Source organism: Callithrix jacchus, chromosome 3 (assembly GCF_049354715.1).
Source record: "Callithrix jacchus isolate 240 chromosome 3, calJac240_pri, whole genome shotgun sequence".
NCBI classification, from domain to species: Eukaryota; Metazoa; Chordata; class Mammalia; order Primates; family Cebidae; genus Callithrix; species Callithrix jacchus.
The window spans coordinates 180,257,520-180,271,700 of NC_133504.1; the positions used below are offsets into that span (position 1 = coordinate 180,257,520).

General features: G+C 42.3%; 1 protein-coding gene across 5 annotated transcripts in view; it reads left to right on the forward strand.

Moving 5' to 3' along the window:
- Window positions 1–5,629: 5,629 nt before the first annotated feature.
- BOD1L1 (biorientation of chromosomes in cell division 1 like 1) overlaps window positions 5,630–14,181 on the forward strand; it is a 64,311-nt gene continuing 55,759 nt past the window's right edge. For 4 of the 5 annotated variants that reach the window (XM_035294038.3, XM_035294041.3, XM_035294040.3 and 1 more), the window contains exons 1-2: window positions 5,630–5,987; window positions 13,365–13,489. In XM_035294038.3, coding sequence (XP_035149929.3) covers window positions 5,751–5,987; window positions 13,365–13,489 — 362 coding nt within the window. In that variant the 5' untranslated portion in view covers window positions 5,630–5,750. Of the gene's footprint in view, window positions 5,988–13,362; window positions 13,490–14,181 lie in introns of those variants that run through there. The other variant, XM_035294043.3, reaches the window with a different exon arrangement.

The window sequence follows — 14,181 nt, forward strand, 5'->3', positions numbered from 1 at the left end:
ACTGTAAATCTTTCTGATTACCCACAAAGAACTCTCCCATCCCATAAAGTATTAATAACTAATGTAACTGATAGGTCCGACTTCACCAAAAAGCCCCCCACCACTCTATTTCTCCCTTTTGAAGTTCCTACTCTAGTATCCCAGGGGCTCACATATCCCAATCCTTGTCTGTTGACATTACTGCTATTTTGCTGTCCTGGACACATCTTTTTTACCATCAACTAGGACTTGGCCACTCTCTTGAATTCTGCAGCTCCTCAAGGTAATACATTCTCACATAGCCACCATTTCCAAAGCGCTCCTATCCTTGGAACACTCCCAGGCTGATAGAGAATTAAGTTTCCAGTCTCTGTCAAATGTCCCAGAATCACCCTTCTCCCTCTCTGCCTTACCATATCTCTGTACCACCCCCACCTCCATGTCCTGACCCTAGACCAAGTAACAATTCTTTCAAGTTATTTTAGGGGAAAAATCAATACCCCTTTCTCACATTAACATTGTATAATGCTCTGCAGCCCCACTGTCATGGTAGTCCTGCCTTATTTGATGTTTTGCTTTCTGCAGTTTCAGTTACTCATGGGCAACAGTGGTCTGAAAATATTAAATTGAATATTCCAGAAACAATACATTTTAAATATTACATCATTCTGACAAGCATGATAATAAAATCTTGTACCATCCCATTCCATCCCTTTGTCCAGCATATCCACTCTGTATGTTACCTGCCCGTTAGTCACTTAGTAGCCATCTGAGTTACCAGATCTGAAAAAAAAACGCAATATACACAGTATACATTTTGGAGTTTGTTGTTGTTGTTGAGATGGAATCTCACTCTATTGCCCAGGCTGGAGTGCAGTGGTGTGATCTTGGAACAACGCAACCTCCACCTCCCGGGTTCAAGAGATTATCCTGCCTCAGCCTCCCAAGTACCTGAGATTACAGCCATGCACCACCACACCTAGCTTATTTTGTATTTTTAGAAGAGATGGAATTTCACTATGTTGCCCAGGCTGATCTTGAACTCCTGACTTGAGGTGATCCATCCACCTCAGCCCCCCAAAGTGCTGGGATTACAGGGGTGAGCCACTACCCCTAGCCCACAGTAGAGAGTTTGTTCCTATCCAGGGTTGCAAACATCCTCTAGGGGTCTTGGAACATATCCCCGTAGATAACAGCGTGCTATTTTATACTACAACAAAAATAGGTGTGACCATGCAGCTTGCATTCGAAAGACAAATAATATTAACACATGTCCTCTTCCTCTCTTGTATTCTGTTATCATTGAAAAGCGAACTTTCCAAGTTTTTACTAAGCTTTGGGTTGATGGAGAGTCATTTGGGAAGTACTAATTTGCCTTTGATTATGAAAAGCCTAGTCAGGAATGGAGATGCCTAAGAGTGGGGATCCCATGGGGGTACAAGGGGAAGAAAATAAGGAAACAACTCTGCTGAATAATCAAATGGGATCCCTGGGGTTAGAAGATCTTCAATGTTTGACTTTCACTGGACAAGCTCCCAGAAACAGTCTGGAGGACTGGGGAGGGGTGGGGGAGGCTGGACTGTAGAAAAGAGAGGAACCAACCACTTGTCAGGAATCTAGTACCTAACCATACAAATGGCTACCAGTAATGGCTACCATCATCACTTACTGTTGCTTCCCTAATTCGCAAACTGTAAAGTCTGTCACCTTGACATCAGATGTGGGGAACAAAATGAGAGTCGACCACGTTGAGGGAGAAGTATCTGACCCTTGTTGGAATGTTCTGAATTCAGACATGCATACAGTAGAGTAGGAGAATGATGGCAATTTCTTTTGCAACAATCTCACCTCTTCTATGCCCTAACTACTGCTGGAAATTTATATACTCTTTCCCTTTCAGCTGGAACCACCCTCTTGCAGTAATTTGCCAAAATGAAGAACACAAAGGGAAAGACGAGAGGCACTCGATATGTGTTCTCTAAGCCTTTTAGAAAACATGCAGTTGTTCCTTTGGCCACACATGTATGAATCTATAAGAAAGATGATACTGTAGACATCAACAGAATGGATACTGTTTAAAAAGAAATGTCCCACAAGTGTTACCATGGCAAAACTAGAAGAATCTACAATGTTACTAGCATGCTGTTGGCATTGTTGTAAACAAACAAGTTAAGGGCAAGATTCTTGCCAAGAGAATTAATGTGTGTATTGAGCACATTAAGCACTCTACCAACCAAGATCGCTTCCTGAAATGCATGAAGGAAAATGATCAGAAAAAGAAGACAAAGAGAGAGGTACCGGGGTTCAATTGAAGCGCCAGCCTGCTCCACCCAGGGAAGCAGTTTGTGAAAAGCAATGGGAAGAACCCTGAACTGCTGGAACCTATTCCCTATGAATTCACAGCATAAGTGAAAAAAAAAAAATACAAACCTCTGGACTGTAAAAATGTTTCTCTTCATTGAGTAGAAGTGTGGTGTTCTCTCCCGCTAAGATATAGTTAAAGCAAATTTTAATTGTGTTCTAATTTATTATGTAATATCTTTACTATTCAAATTCAATGTATTTCTTGCTGAAAGATGTGAGGTAGCTCATTGTGCAACAAATTTATTGGTTAGAGAATGGCCAGATATTATTTATGAAATATCTGTACTGGTTTGAAGCTAGCCCCTCTAAATCATCATGGAATAAATCATTAAAAAAAAAAAAGAAATCATATACTCTTTTCTAGACAGACGATCAGGAGGAAACACAGCAAAGATGTCATTGGTAGAAAATGCTGACTGCTTAAAGCAGTCTTTTAAAAAAAGATTTAAATCATGCTTGTTGCTGTCTTGTTCGGGTATTTGCAATACTCATTCCTAGGACCTGTAGTCATATGAAAAGAAAATCACCTTTGAGCAGCCAAGGCAGTACAGAGCAGTGACCTGGATTCTTTTCAATGTATCCTTTTCAATGTATCTTATGTATTCCTTGAATGTTTTTGAAGGCTACAAAATTGTTCAAGTTACACTGTAACTAGTATAATGTGTCTACCCAGTGTAACTTGAACTCAAATACAAATGATTCACACACATTTGAGGAAATGGATTGTGAATTATTATAAAGTTCTCATCTTAATTAGAAAATATTTGAGATTTTCTATATGCTGTTCACAAAACAAATTATTAGCCACTGACTCAATTCATTTTTAGCAGTAAATACCTTGTCTCATTAATTTTTTAAACTTAGAATTTAGGAATATAAGTAAATGTTATAGTTTTGCCTTTACATAACTAATTTTTTAAATGAACAAAACATTTATATGTTGTGCCATTTTAATCTTGTAATCTTGACTGTCTTTTTCGTTTTTTTTAAGGTGGTGTCACTCTGTTACCAAAGCTGGAGTGCAGTGGCACCACCACAGCTTATTGCAATCTTTAACCTCTTGGGCTCAAGCAATCCTCTCACCTCAGCTTCTCAAGTAGCTGGAACTACGGTTGTGCACCATCATACCTGGTTACTTTTTTATATTGTTTTCTTGCTGGTCTTGATCGCCTGGCTTCAAGAAACCCACCTGCCCCGGCCTCACAAAACTCCAGGATTACAGGGGTTTGCTGCCATGCCCAGCTTTGACTGCATATCATAATTATCTTTTAAGATTCATTCCGTGACTTTTTCCTTTCTGCTATCTTCATTATGCTGCTTAAAACACACAAGATACTTTATTTGAATTGAAACAATGAAGTCACACTGTTTCTGTTTGACAGTAAATCTGATTTGGCTAGTTTGACAATGAAATTAGGTTCTGTTAATTAGGTTATAAGGTAAACATTCAACATACTTGACAAAGTTTCTTCTCCCCCTCTTGTTTTTGAGAAGTCTCATTCTGTCGCTCAAGCTGGGGTGCAGTGACCCCATCACAGCTCACTGCAGCCTCAACTTCCTGGGCTCAGGTGATCCTCCCAACTCATCCTCCCAAGTAGGTAGGAATACAGGCGTACATCACTACACCACCTAATTTTTAAATTTTTTTTGTAGAGGTGGGGTCTTGCCATGTTGCCCAGGCTGGCCTCAAACTCTAGGCTCAAGCAATCCTCCCACCTCAGCCTCCCAAAGTGCTAGGATTATAGGCATGATACACTGTGCCCAGTGTCTCATGATTTTGAACTTGAAGGAGCTAAATCTGCAGTTGCAATGTTTTGACAAAAAAATAATTTAACTACCTGATAACAAAAATAAATCTTATCCAAAACTATGAAAATGAACAATGTTTAGATAGTCCCCAAACTTTCAGTATATCTGGTTAAAGGTACATCTCATTGAAAAACAAAACCAGGTCTAATTCATAGTCCTTTGGTATCTTGGTAAAGCCTATCTGGTATATTTCCCAGAATCTGAAAAAGTGAAAAAAATAGGGATTGAGTAAACAAATCCTTTGGCCAGCCAGGTGCTTTTCAGTCTTTGCTTTCGATAAATGGAAAAAGGGCCTAACTGAAGTCAGCTCATAGATCATCAAATCTAATTTTTTGAGGTCAAGAATTGAGTGATATTGCTACAACAAAACTTCCATTCCCAGGCACAGTACCTGTTTATATAAACAAGGTTTCTCAGGGCACATGGCTATAAAAATTACATATAGGAATAGAATTGATGCTCAACCCTTCTTCTCCTAGTAATGAGATATATCCAGCCACGGATGTATGAACTTTTAAAAAAATATGCATTTTCCAATAAAATTACATATACTATTTAATAATTATGAAAATTCGTAATGTGTATGTTGATCTGATCAGGTGCTAATAATTTTAAAGATTACTGGATGATTTGCTAGCTGTGTAACCTTACCCAACATACTTAACTTATCTGGGCCTTAGTTCCCTGATTTGAGAATTGGGGATAGTAATCGGACTTAGCTCTTAGTGTCTGTCCAAAGATTAAATGAATTAACACACGTAAAAACACTTAACACCATGCTTGGTACATAAAATATGCTCCAGATGCTTCACCTGGTATAGTCATACTAATCAATAACAAAGCTCCTAAAACTAAAAACCCATCGGTTTGTCTTCACAGACAGGAAGAAGGGGCTGGAGGGATCGGGCCTAATCCGCAGGCACACGGCCAGGAACAAGGGATGCCCAAGGGAAAATGGGATGTGCAGGCAAAAGAGACACAGAAACACCTTGGAGCTACCTGCTAGGACAAGAACAGTGCAGGATCACAGGCTAAGAACCACGAGGGTTGGGCGAGTCTAGAATGCGCAGATCCACGTAGGGTTCGCAGTACAAATGTCTATGGCTCCGAGAAACAGGAGCAAGAGAGGTAGGGCTAAAATGCCGTGGCGGATGGAGCGGGGTCAGAAACTTAGGCCCGTTCGGAGCCAGCGCCCTGTCGGCCCTAGGGCCCCAGGTATCGCGCGGGTAAAAGCCCGAACCGCCGGGACCTGGCCGGTGGCCCAAACTGCACAAGCCGCGTTCAGCGCAGCCTTCTCTTCTCCGTCGCCGCCGCCACCGCCGCCGACGCTTCCGGCGCAGCTCGGCCTCGAGAGGGCGCTCACGTCCGGCGACGGCCGAAATTGGCTCCTCCCGGCCGCCGTTGCCAGACTTTCGTCGAAGTTGTCACCGCCTTCTCCTCCATTCCCCTCATTCCCTTTCACTTCCGGGGTTGCCCTGGATCCGCTGGTTCCGTAACAACATCCCGTTGGCTTCACTCAGGCGGCGGGACCAGTGCAGCCGCCGCCTCCCAGGAGCGCCTGCCGGTCACGGCCCTTGCCCTCCCCGGCCCAGGCCGCCATGGCCACCAACCCGCAGCCGCAGCCGCCTCCTCCAGCGCCGCCGCCTCCCCCGCCGCAGCCGCAGCCACCGCCGCCGCCGCCGGGCCCCGGGGCTGGCCCCGGCACGGCCGGCGCGGGAGGCGCGGGTGCGGGCGCCGGGGACCCGCAGCTCGTGGCCATGATCGTGAACCACCTCAAGAGCCAGGGGCTCTTCGACCAGTTCCGCAGAGATTGCCTGGCCGACGTGGACACCAAGGTTCGGAGCGCGCAGGGTCGGGGGGTCTGCGGGGGAAGGGGAGGACCCAAGGGCGCGCTTCTTTTGCAGCGGCTTCCTCTTGGAGCTGCAGCTGTGTGCCACGCACTGTTCAAAGCACAGTCCATTGGTAGCATGTCCATTGGGTCGTTTTACTGACTTGTGTTTAAGTACCTACTACGTGTCAGGCATGGTTTCGGCGCAGTTATTAGGCCAGTCTGGTGAGCAAGACTAAGGTATTGTTCTTACAGGAATTGGTTTGGAAACTGGGCTAACAGTGCCCGGTTTTGTATTCATTCTGATATCTTACTATTTTACTTTGTAACGCAGTTATGTTTGTCTTCTCTTTTTAAGGTTTCTGGGCAATCAGGGCTATGAACCTTTGTGCTTTGGAGAAATCACCCAATTGTAATTGAATCAAGTAGAGTGAAATATGCTTTGCTGGACATCATGGGGGTAGGAGTGTGAAGATAAGGAGGCAAACCTGAGAAAGGACTTCAGAATGGCTTTTAGCAGTGACTGCCTAATTTAGGTAACTTAGGCCATGTCACCATTCTAAGGTGAAAAGGGAGAGGGAGGTGAGGTAGAGAGAACCAAGTCATTCAGTGGGGAAAAGATACAGGAGAGGTGACGGCAGATACCGAAGTGAAGAAAGGACAGGAAAGAGCAGATTCAGGAGAGTAATGGAGAGGAGAGAAAGGTCAGCAACGAGGTTACCTGTCCAAAAAGAGGGGCTGGAAAGGGGAAGGAATTTTGTAGTAAATGTCACAGTGAAAGGGACATCAGCAGGAACAAGTAAATTTAGCTGGATTGGCAAATAATGAGCCAAAGACACCAGCAAAGAGCAGTCAGTGAGATGGATGGAAAACCACAGTAGAGAGTCAGGTATTCTGGAAGCAGGAAGCATGTTGGAGAATTAATTGGTTTGTAGGGGTTGTTTTTGTCTGCTTGTGAATTCTAGCTGGGTCCCTTGGATTGGAGTTTTGAGATGAGAGGGTTTTTTTGTTTTTTGTTTTGTTTTGTTTTTGGGACAGAGTCTCGTTTTGTCGCCACGCTGGAGTGGCGCGATCTCCGCTCATTGCAACCTCCATCTCCCGGGTTCAAGAGATTCTCCTGCCTCTGCCTCCCAAATATCTGGGATTACAAGAGCGCAGCTAGCTTTTGTATTTTTAGGAGAGAGGGGTTTTGTCATGTTGGCCAGGATGACCTGAATCTCCTGACCTCGTGATCAGCCCCCCTCGACCTCCCAAAGGGCTGGGATTACAGGCGTGAGCCACCGTGCCGGCAGAGGGTTTCCTCATAGTATGTATAGTTGTTCTGAGGAGCCTTGTTTCTTTGAGAAATGCATGTTTACAAGATCCACAGATTCTTCTGAAGCTTTCAGGTGAACTACATACAGTTCCACTATCTCTTCTGGGAAACTCTCTTGAACCCCCCCACCCCCGGCTACATCTTTCTTTGTGAGAACTTATGCAGGGCACACTACGTAAAATGTGATTTTTCAGGATACTGGAGGTTTAGCACCACAGAGAATTCAATTCACTTCGGGGTGTTCCTCTATTTAGGAAGTACAGTTTTTTTACTTTTGTCTTCAGGAATATGCACTGCTACCTTTTAGAAATAATGCCTGTTGCCTTTTATTATTTTTGTTGTTATTTAAATGGGAAAAGATTAGGCATGGCCCGGTAAATGTTACCCAAATAAAGTTAGTTATTTGTATTTAACAAGTAGAAATTTCAGTTTGCTGTTCTCAGAAACTCACGGATCTGTGCGTTATCACTGTATACGGATTAAAAATTGTAATGTATTGCTGCAGTGTGTAAGGTGCAACCTTTTCATTTTCCTTTTCCCACAAAATATTATTGTTATGTGCCTATAGTATCCCTGCCACACCCTTCAGAGTAAAGGATTAAAACATTTCTTGGAGGGAATGAGGGAAGCACAGTTGCTCTGACCATTTAACGAAAAAGTTAGGACTTTCAAGAAAAATGTACAAATAACACATTAAACTGCTGTTTTTCTACTTCAGAATGGTCAACTATAGGCAATTTCATGAGGATCAACCTAATAACGTATATAGTTTCAGGGAGTTCAGGAACCATGGAGTAAGAACCTATTTTAATGATGTTCCTAGCCTCTTTTTTGAGGTCAAGAATTGAATGATGTTGCTGCAACAGAACTCTTTCATTCCCGGGCACAGTACTTGTTTATATGAACAAGGTTTCTCAGGGCATACAACTATAAAAATTAGGAATAGAATTGATGCTCAACTCGTCTTCTTCTATTAGTAAGACATATTCAGCCGCAGATGTAGGAACTTTAGAAAGCAGCAATATGGCCAGGCACGGTGGCTCATGCCTGTAATCCCAGCACTTTGGGAGGCCGAGGCGGGTGGATCATTTGAGGTCAGGGGTTCAAGACCAGCCTGACCAACATGGTGAAACCCCGTCTCTACTAAAAATACAGAAAAGTTAGCTGGGTGTGGTGGCACATGCCTGTAGTCCCAGCTACTTGAAAGACTGAGACAGGAAAATTGCTTGAACCCGGGAGACAGAGGTTACAGTGAGCCAAGATCACACCACTGTACTCCAGCCTGGGAGACAGAGCAAGACTCCATCTCAAAAAAAAAAAAAAAAAAAAAAGGCAGCAAAACACATTTTTCAATAAAACTACATATACTATTTAATAATGAAAATTTCTAATATTTGTGTTGCTTTGAGGAATTAGAACTGAAATGACACCCTCACAGACAAAAGAGAACACTTGGGCTATGGTTAAAGTTCTTTTCTTGCTCAGATACTAACTTGAACTCTCCCACAAAATTTCTTTCCCCTTGCTGCTCACTTCTGTACCTGCTCCTGGTTATGTTACAGGTTATGTTCTGGTTGTGTTGCTTCCTTTCCCCCATGACTCTTTCCTTCTCTTCCACTCCCTTAGTTAGCGATTAGGTAGATTTTAATTTGATTTAAAAGATTTGTTCTCGGCCAGGCGTCGTGGCTCACACCTGTAATCTCAGCACTCTGGGAGGCCCAGGCGGGTGGATCACGAGGTTAGGAGTTTGAGACCACCAGTGTGGTGAAACTCCATCTCTATTAAAAATACAAGAAATTACCTGGGTATGTAGTCCAGCCTTGTAGTCCCAGCTACTTGGGAGACTGAGGCAGGAGAATCACTTGAACCTGGGAGGCAAAGGTTGCAGTGAGCCGAGATCGAACCACTGCACTCCAGCCTGGGTGACAGAATGAGACTCCATCTCAAAAAAATAAATTAATAATAAAATAAAAATTTTTTTTTTCTTTGAATACCATTGTATACTTCATTTTCTTATTTGGGAAAAAAAAAAAAAAGTTATTCCTCCCCCTGCCCTGCTTCCCCCGCAAAAAACCCAAAGTTTCCTTCATCAGAACATAACATTCCTATCAAGGTGATGAGTGGGCCAAAGTAGAAGCAAGATTTCCTATTCATGCAAACAAGCATCGCTTTAATGAGTCCTTGAGTTTCATCTGCCACTTGCGTTGTCACGCTATTGATAACTGAACCTCAGAGACTGACCTGCTTTCTATCAAAAAGTCTTAACTTGTAGCATATAGGGTTATAGTGAATTATGTCAGCCACATACATATTTAACAATCAAGACATTTGATAGCTTCCAGGTGCTCTCTGAGAACAAAACTGTCATCTAGTTTAGTGTGTTTAAACCAGGATGAGAAGTACCAAAGTCTGCTGCTACTCTGGAAGACCACAGAAACCCCCAAAACTGTCCAGGGTCATTGATAGTCCTTAACCTGGAGAGAAATCTGACTGTAGCAGACCAAGTCAGCTCTTCCCACCCAAAGAAATGGAACCATGGGCAACCCTAAGTTCCAACTACTATGAAGACTCCTCCATTATAGACTACCAGTGTCCAGATCTCTGGAGCAAGCTTAGTGGCTTACAAAGCCATTCTTTCTCCTTTGCATTTGTAGCAGTTGTAGAGTGTGAGGAGGGAAGATAAAAGAGGCCCGTCAGGGATCTCACTAACCAGGTAAATGTGGGATCTCTCTTCTCAAGTAACAAAGTCTGATTATTTGGACACTGTCTTTGTAATAAATGGCCCCTGGTCAATTTATTCACCCCACAAACATTCATTGAGCAACTCTTATATACAGTCATGTTTTTAGGTGCCAGGGGTACAGCAATGAACCAAACATCCCACTGTTAACGGAGCTTACATCCTAACAGAAAAAAAAAGAGACAACAAATAATGTATGATAGGTCTTACGGAAAAAAGCAAGGTGAGGGATAGATGGGCTTACTGTTGCATTTTGAGTAAGTTGTTCAGGGTAGGTTTCATTGTGCTGATATTTGAGCCATCTGTGAAGGAATCAAAGGAGCAATGCAGCTGTCTGGGGCCTGAGCATTCCAAGAAGAGAGCATAGCAAGTATAGAAGACCTGAGATAGACCCACTAAGTAGAAAGCAAGAAGAAGTGTGGTGGCAGGCCCTTTAGTCCCAGCTACTTGGGAGACTGAGGCAGGAGAACTGGCAGATCTTGGGAGCCATCGGAAGAGTTTGGCTTTTCAGAAGCCATTAGCAGGTTTTGAGCAAAAGAAGGACATAGTCTGACTTCCATTTCAGATTGGCTTGACCATGTGTAAATGCTTCCCTTTTCAAGCTAAGTTGTGATCTGAATGGGTCAATAAATTAATGGTTACCCTATTTTTAGAGGATTTACTTTATTGTAAGTAAGGGTAGAAGCAAGGAGGCTAGTTGTTATAATTCAGACAGGAAATGAGAATGCCGTGGAACAGAATGGGGTAGTAAAGGTAGTGGGAAGTCTTCAGATTCTAGGTGTATTTTCATGCTAGTGCTGAGATAATTTGCTAATGTATGCGTGTGAAATAGAAGACAAAGGGAGGACTCAAGGATAACTATAAGACTTTTGACCTTAAGCACTGGAAAAGGAAGAATGGGTATAAGTATGTATAGCCAGAGAGTGTGTATGTATGTGTGTGTGTGTGTGTCTGTGTGTGTGTCTGTGTCTGTGTATTTATGTACCTGTGGGCACATGTATGTTTCTAGGAGAATACTTCTCAATGGATACTTAATGTATCTGTAGTCACTTAACTTTTCACTGAAAGGAGAACTTGGAAACAAGAAAAATTACCTGTTGAGTAGTTCAAATTTGAAATTGTTAGACTAGAATGTCAAATGCATTGTGATGTTAGAGCCTAATGAATGCATGTTAGATTTTGGGGATACTGAAAAGGAGAATCAGGCTTTTGAATCACTGGGGAGAAAGTATTAGTTAAGAATTAGTTTTAGGGCAGGGTATGGTGGCAGGTATTATACCTGTAATCTCAGCACTTTGGGAGGCCAAAGCAGGCGGATCACTTGAGGTTAGGAATTCAAGACCAGCACGGCCAATATAGCAAGACTTCATCTCTACTAAAAATACAAAAATTAGCCAGGCATGGTGGCACATGCCTGTAGTTCTAACTACTTAGGAGGCTGAGGCACTAGAATCACCTGAACCCAGAAGGTGGAGGCGCCAGTGAGCTGAGATCACACCACTGCACTCCGGCCTGGGCAACTGAGACAGACTCTATTTAAAAAAAAATTAAAAACACAGAATTAATTTTAGTTCATATTGATTTTTGATAAATGGACAGGCACATGGGAAATGATCATAAGACTTCCTTGTAGGATAGAAAATAAGTATCAGAAAAAGCCTGAAAATTATAAGTGATGAAAGGATAAAACCTTTATCATTCTGTGTTAGAGATAGTTACCCAGTCAGCTAACAACTATGTTTTAATTGCTCATCTGCCAAGCAGTGTGATAGGCTATATGAAAACAAAGAGTAAGGGAGGTAGAAGAGGAGGCTTACACTTTAATAGGAGGATAAATACCTCTTGCTCCCCAAAATACAATGTAGTGCAAGAATTGCTCGAATGGTAGTACATATAGAAAACAGTAGGAATGTGGATGAAGAGCCCATAAGCCTAATTTCGGTGTCAAGATGACTTCACAGATTAGGGTGAGATCTGAAGGTGAGAAGTTTGTCAGACGGACAACCAGAGGGAATGGTAGGTACCGATATGACCATTTATCACTGGAGTAAAAACTTTGAAGCTTAAAGGAAGCACATAGCAGAAGGTGAGACTGCACATTGTTTGCTTAATATCATTCAGGGAAACTCAAACTAATCCACCTTAAAAGCTGTATAGAAGCAAAGTAGAAAGAACATCAGTGGTGGGGGACAGCCTCTAGAAATGGAGTGCAGTCCTGAGTGCTGGTCACATATTCCTTCCCGGCAATGTCCGTTTAAGTAGAGATGATATAATATGTGTTTCCTCTCCACTTTCCCATTAGGGAACATATCAGGGATTCTCAGACTCAGCACTGTTGAAATTTGGGGCTGGATAGTTCTTTGCTGTGGGTGGGGGCTGTCTTGTGCATTGTAGGATATTCAGTAGCATCCCTTTCCTCAACCCACTAGATGCCAGTAGCATTCTTGTCAGTTGTAACAACCTAAAATGCCTGAAGACATTGCCAGAGGTCCCTTGGGGGGTGGCAGTAAAATCCCTCTTGGTAGAGAACCACTGCCTTACCTCAGATTGAATGCCTAGTTCAAGTAGTTGTCCCTCAGTAATTTATCTTGGGTGTTTTCTGCCACCCAGTGCAGACCTTCCTCACTGTAGTTACTGCATGTTTTCCTGAAAGTAGTTTGTGTCTGTTTACTCTTCCACTTAGGATGACTAATCATCAGAAAGCTTAGCTGTTCTGTTACTCTGCTCATACGTGCAGTGGATTCCCTTTCTCTACCCCATAATTCCAAACTTCTTGTACAAGTACCCAAAGCCTTTTAGCACCTGGTCCCAACCTCTGTCTTAACATCATTTCTCTGCCTTTTTGTATTCTCTTTTCCAGCCAAATTGGACCACCAATTTGGGGGGATCACTAAATGCTCCTAGCCTCCAGTTTTCTCATCCACTTGCTCTTTGTTTATATCGACTGTATCTGCAAAGCCAGCCATTCCCATTCCCAGCTACACTGTGAAATTGATTTTTCCAGCTCAATGGCCACATTTCCAATGAAGGCATACTTCCTCAGCTCCTCTCCCATTTTTACTCCAAATCATCTAACAATAACACTTGTGTGTCATATTTTCCAGTCCTCTGTCTATAAATAAGAGGTGTATCTTTCTTCTTTGTGTTCCTCATATTTCCGACACCTTGTCTTAGACAGAATAAGTAGCATTTGAATGAGTGTAAGTTATCTTGAAGCAGAATTGTCAGAAACTGTGAAACTTTGTTGTCACACTGTTAAAAATACTTTTCTGAGAGATCAATATTGATATTGTATAACACTGAAGACTTACTTTTTTCTCTCTCTCTAGCCTGCCTATCAGAATCTGAGACAGCGTGTTGACAACTTTGTTGCAAATCATTTGGCAACTCACACATGGAGTCCCCATCTCAATAAGAACCAGCTAAGAAACAACATTAGACAACAAGTCCTCAAGTAAGTCTCAGAAGTAGAGTCTGGGCAGGTTTTTAAATGTCCTAACCTACTTTGCCTGAAAGCAGAGACATTACGTCCAAGTTTGCTCATCTAATGATGTTGACAATTTTACTAGATTTGGTGTGGCTATTTCATGTGATGTAGTATAATTTTGGATTTAGGTCTAATCACTTCACATTTCCCTATACATTTTAACAGTCTGATTGTTCCTGTAGACCTTTGGAAATATTTGAAGGAAGGAAATAACAATATAACTTTGAAAAAAATCTAGATATAATGTTAATAGACGATATACACAGTTGCCTTCACAAACTATTTTTCTTGACCCTAAGAGAGCAAGCAGGCTTTATTTTATTCTTATTTTACAAATAAAGACATTAAAGATTACTGAAATGAAAATATTTTCTCTTGATTTGAGTCCATGTCTTCTTTTAATGCAGTGCCCCCCGGCTTTGCATTTTACAATGACTTTTAACGCTGCTACTATGGATCATACAGCTCCACCACCACCCCCGCCCCCCAGCCAAAGTGTTTGGACCTATCAGAGCCATTCTGAGTGAACATAAGATAACGAGAATTAGAAGAACTGAAATATTTAGGGCATCCTTAGAAAACTAGATTTATAGTCTTCTACTTTTTGGGGGGCAGGGAGAAGGGAGTCTCTGTTGCCCAGGCCTGAATGCAGTGGCATG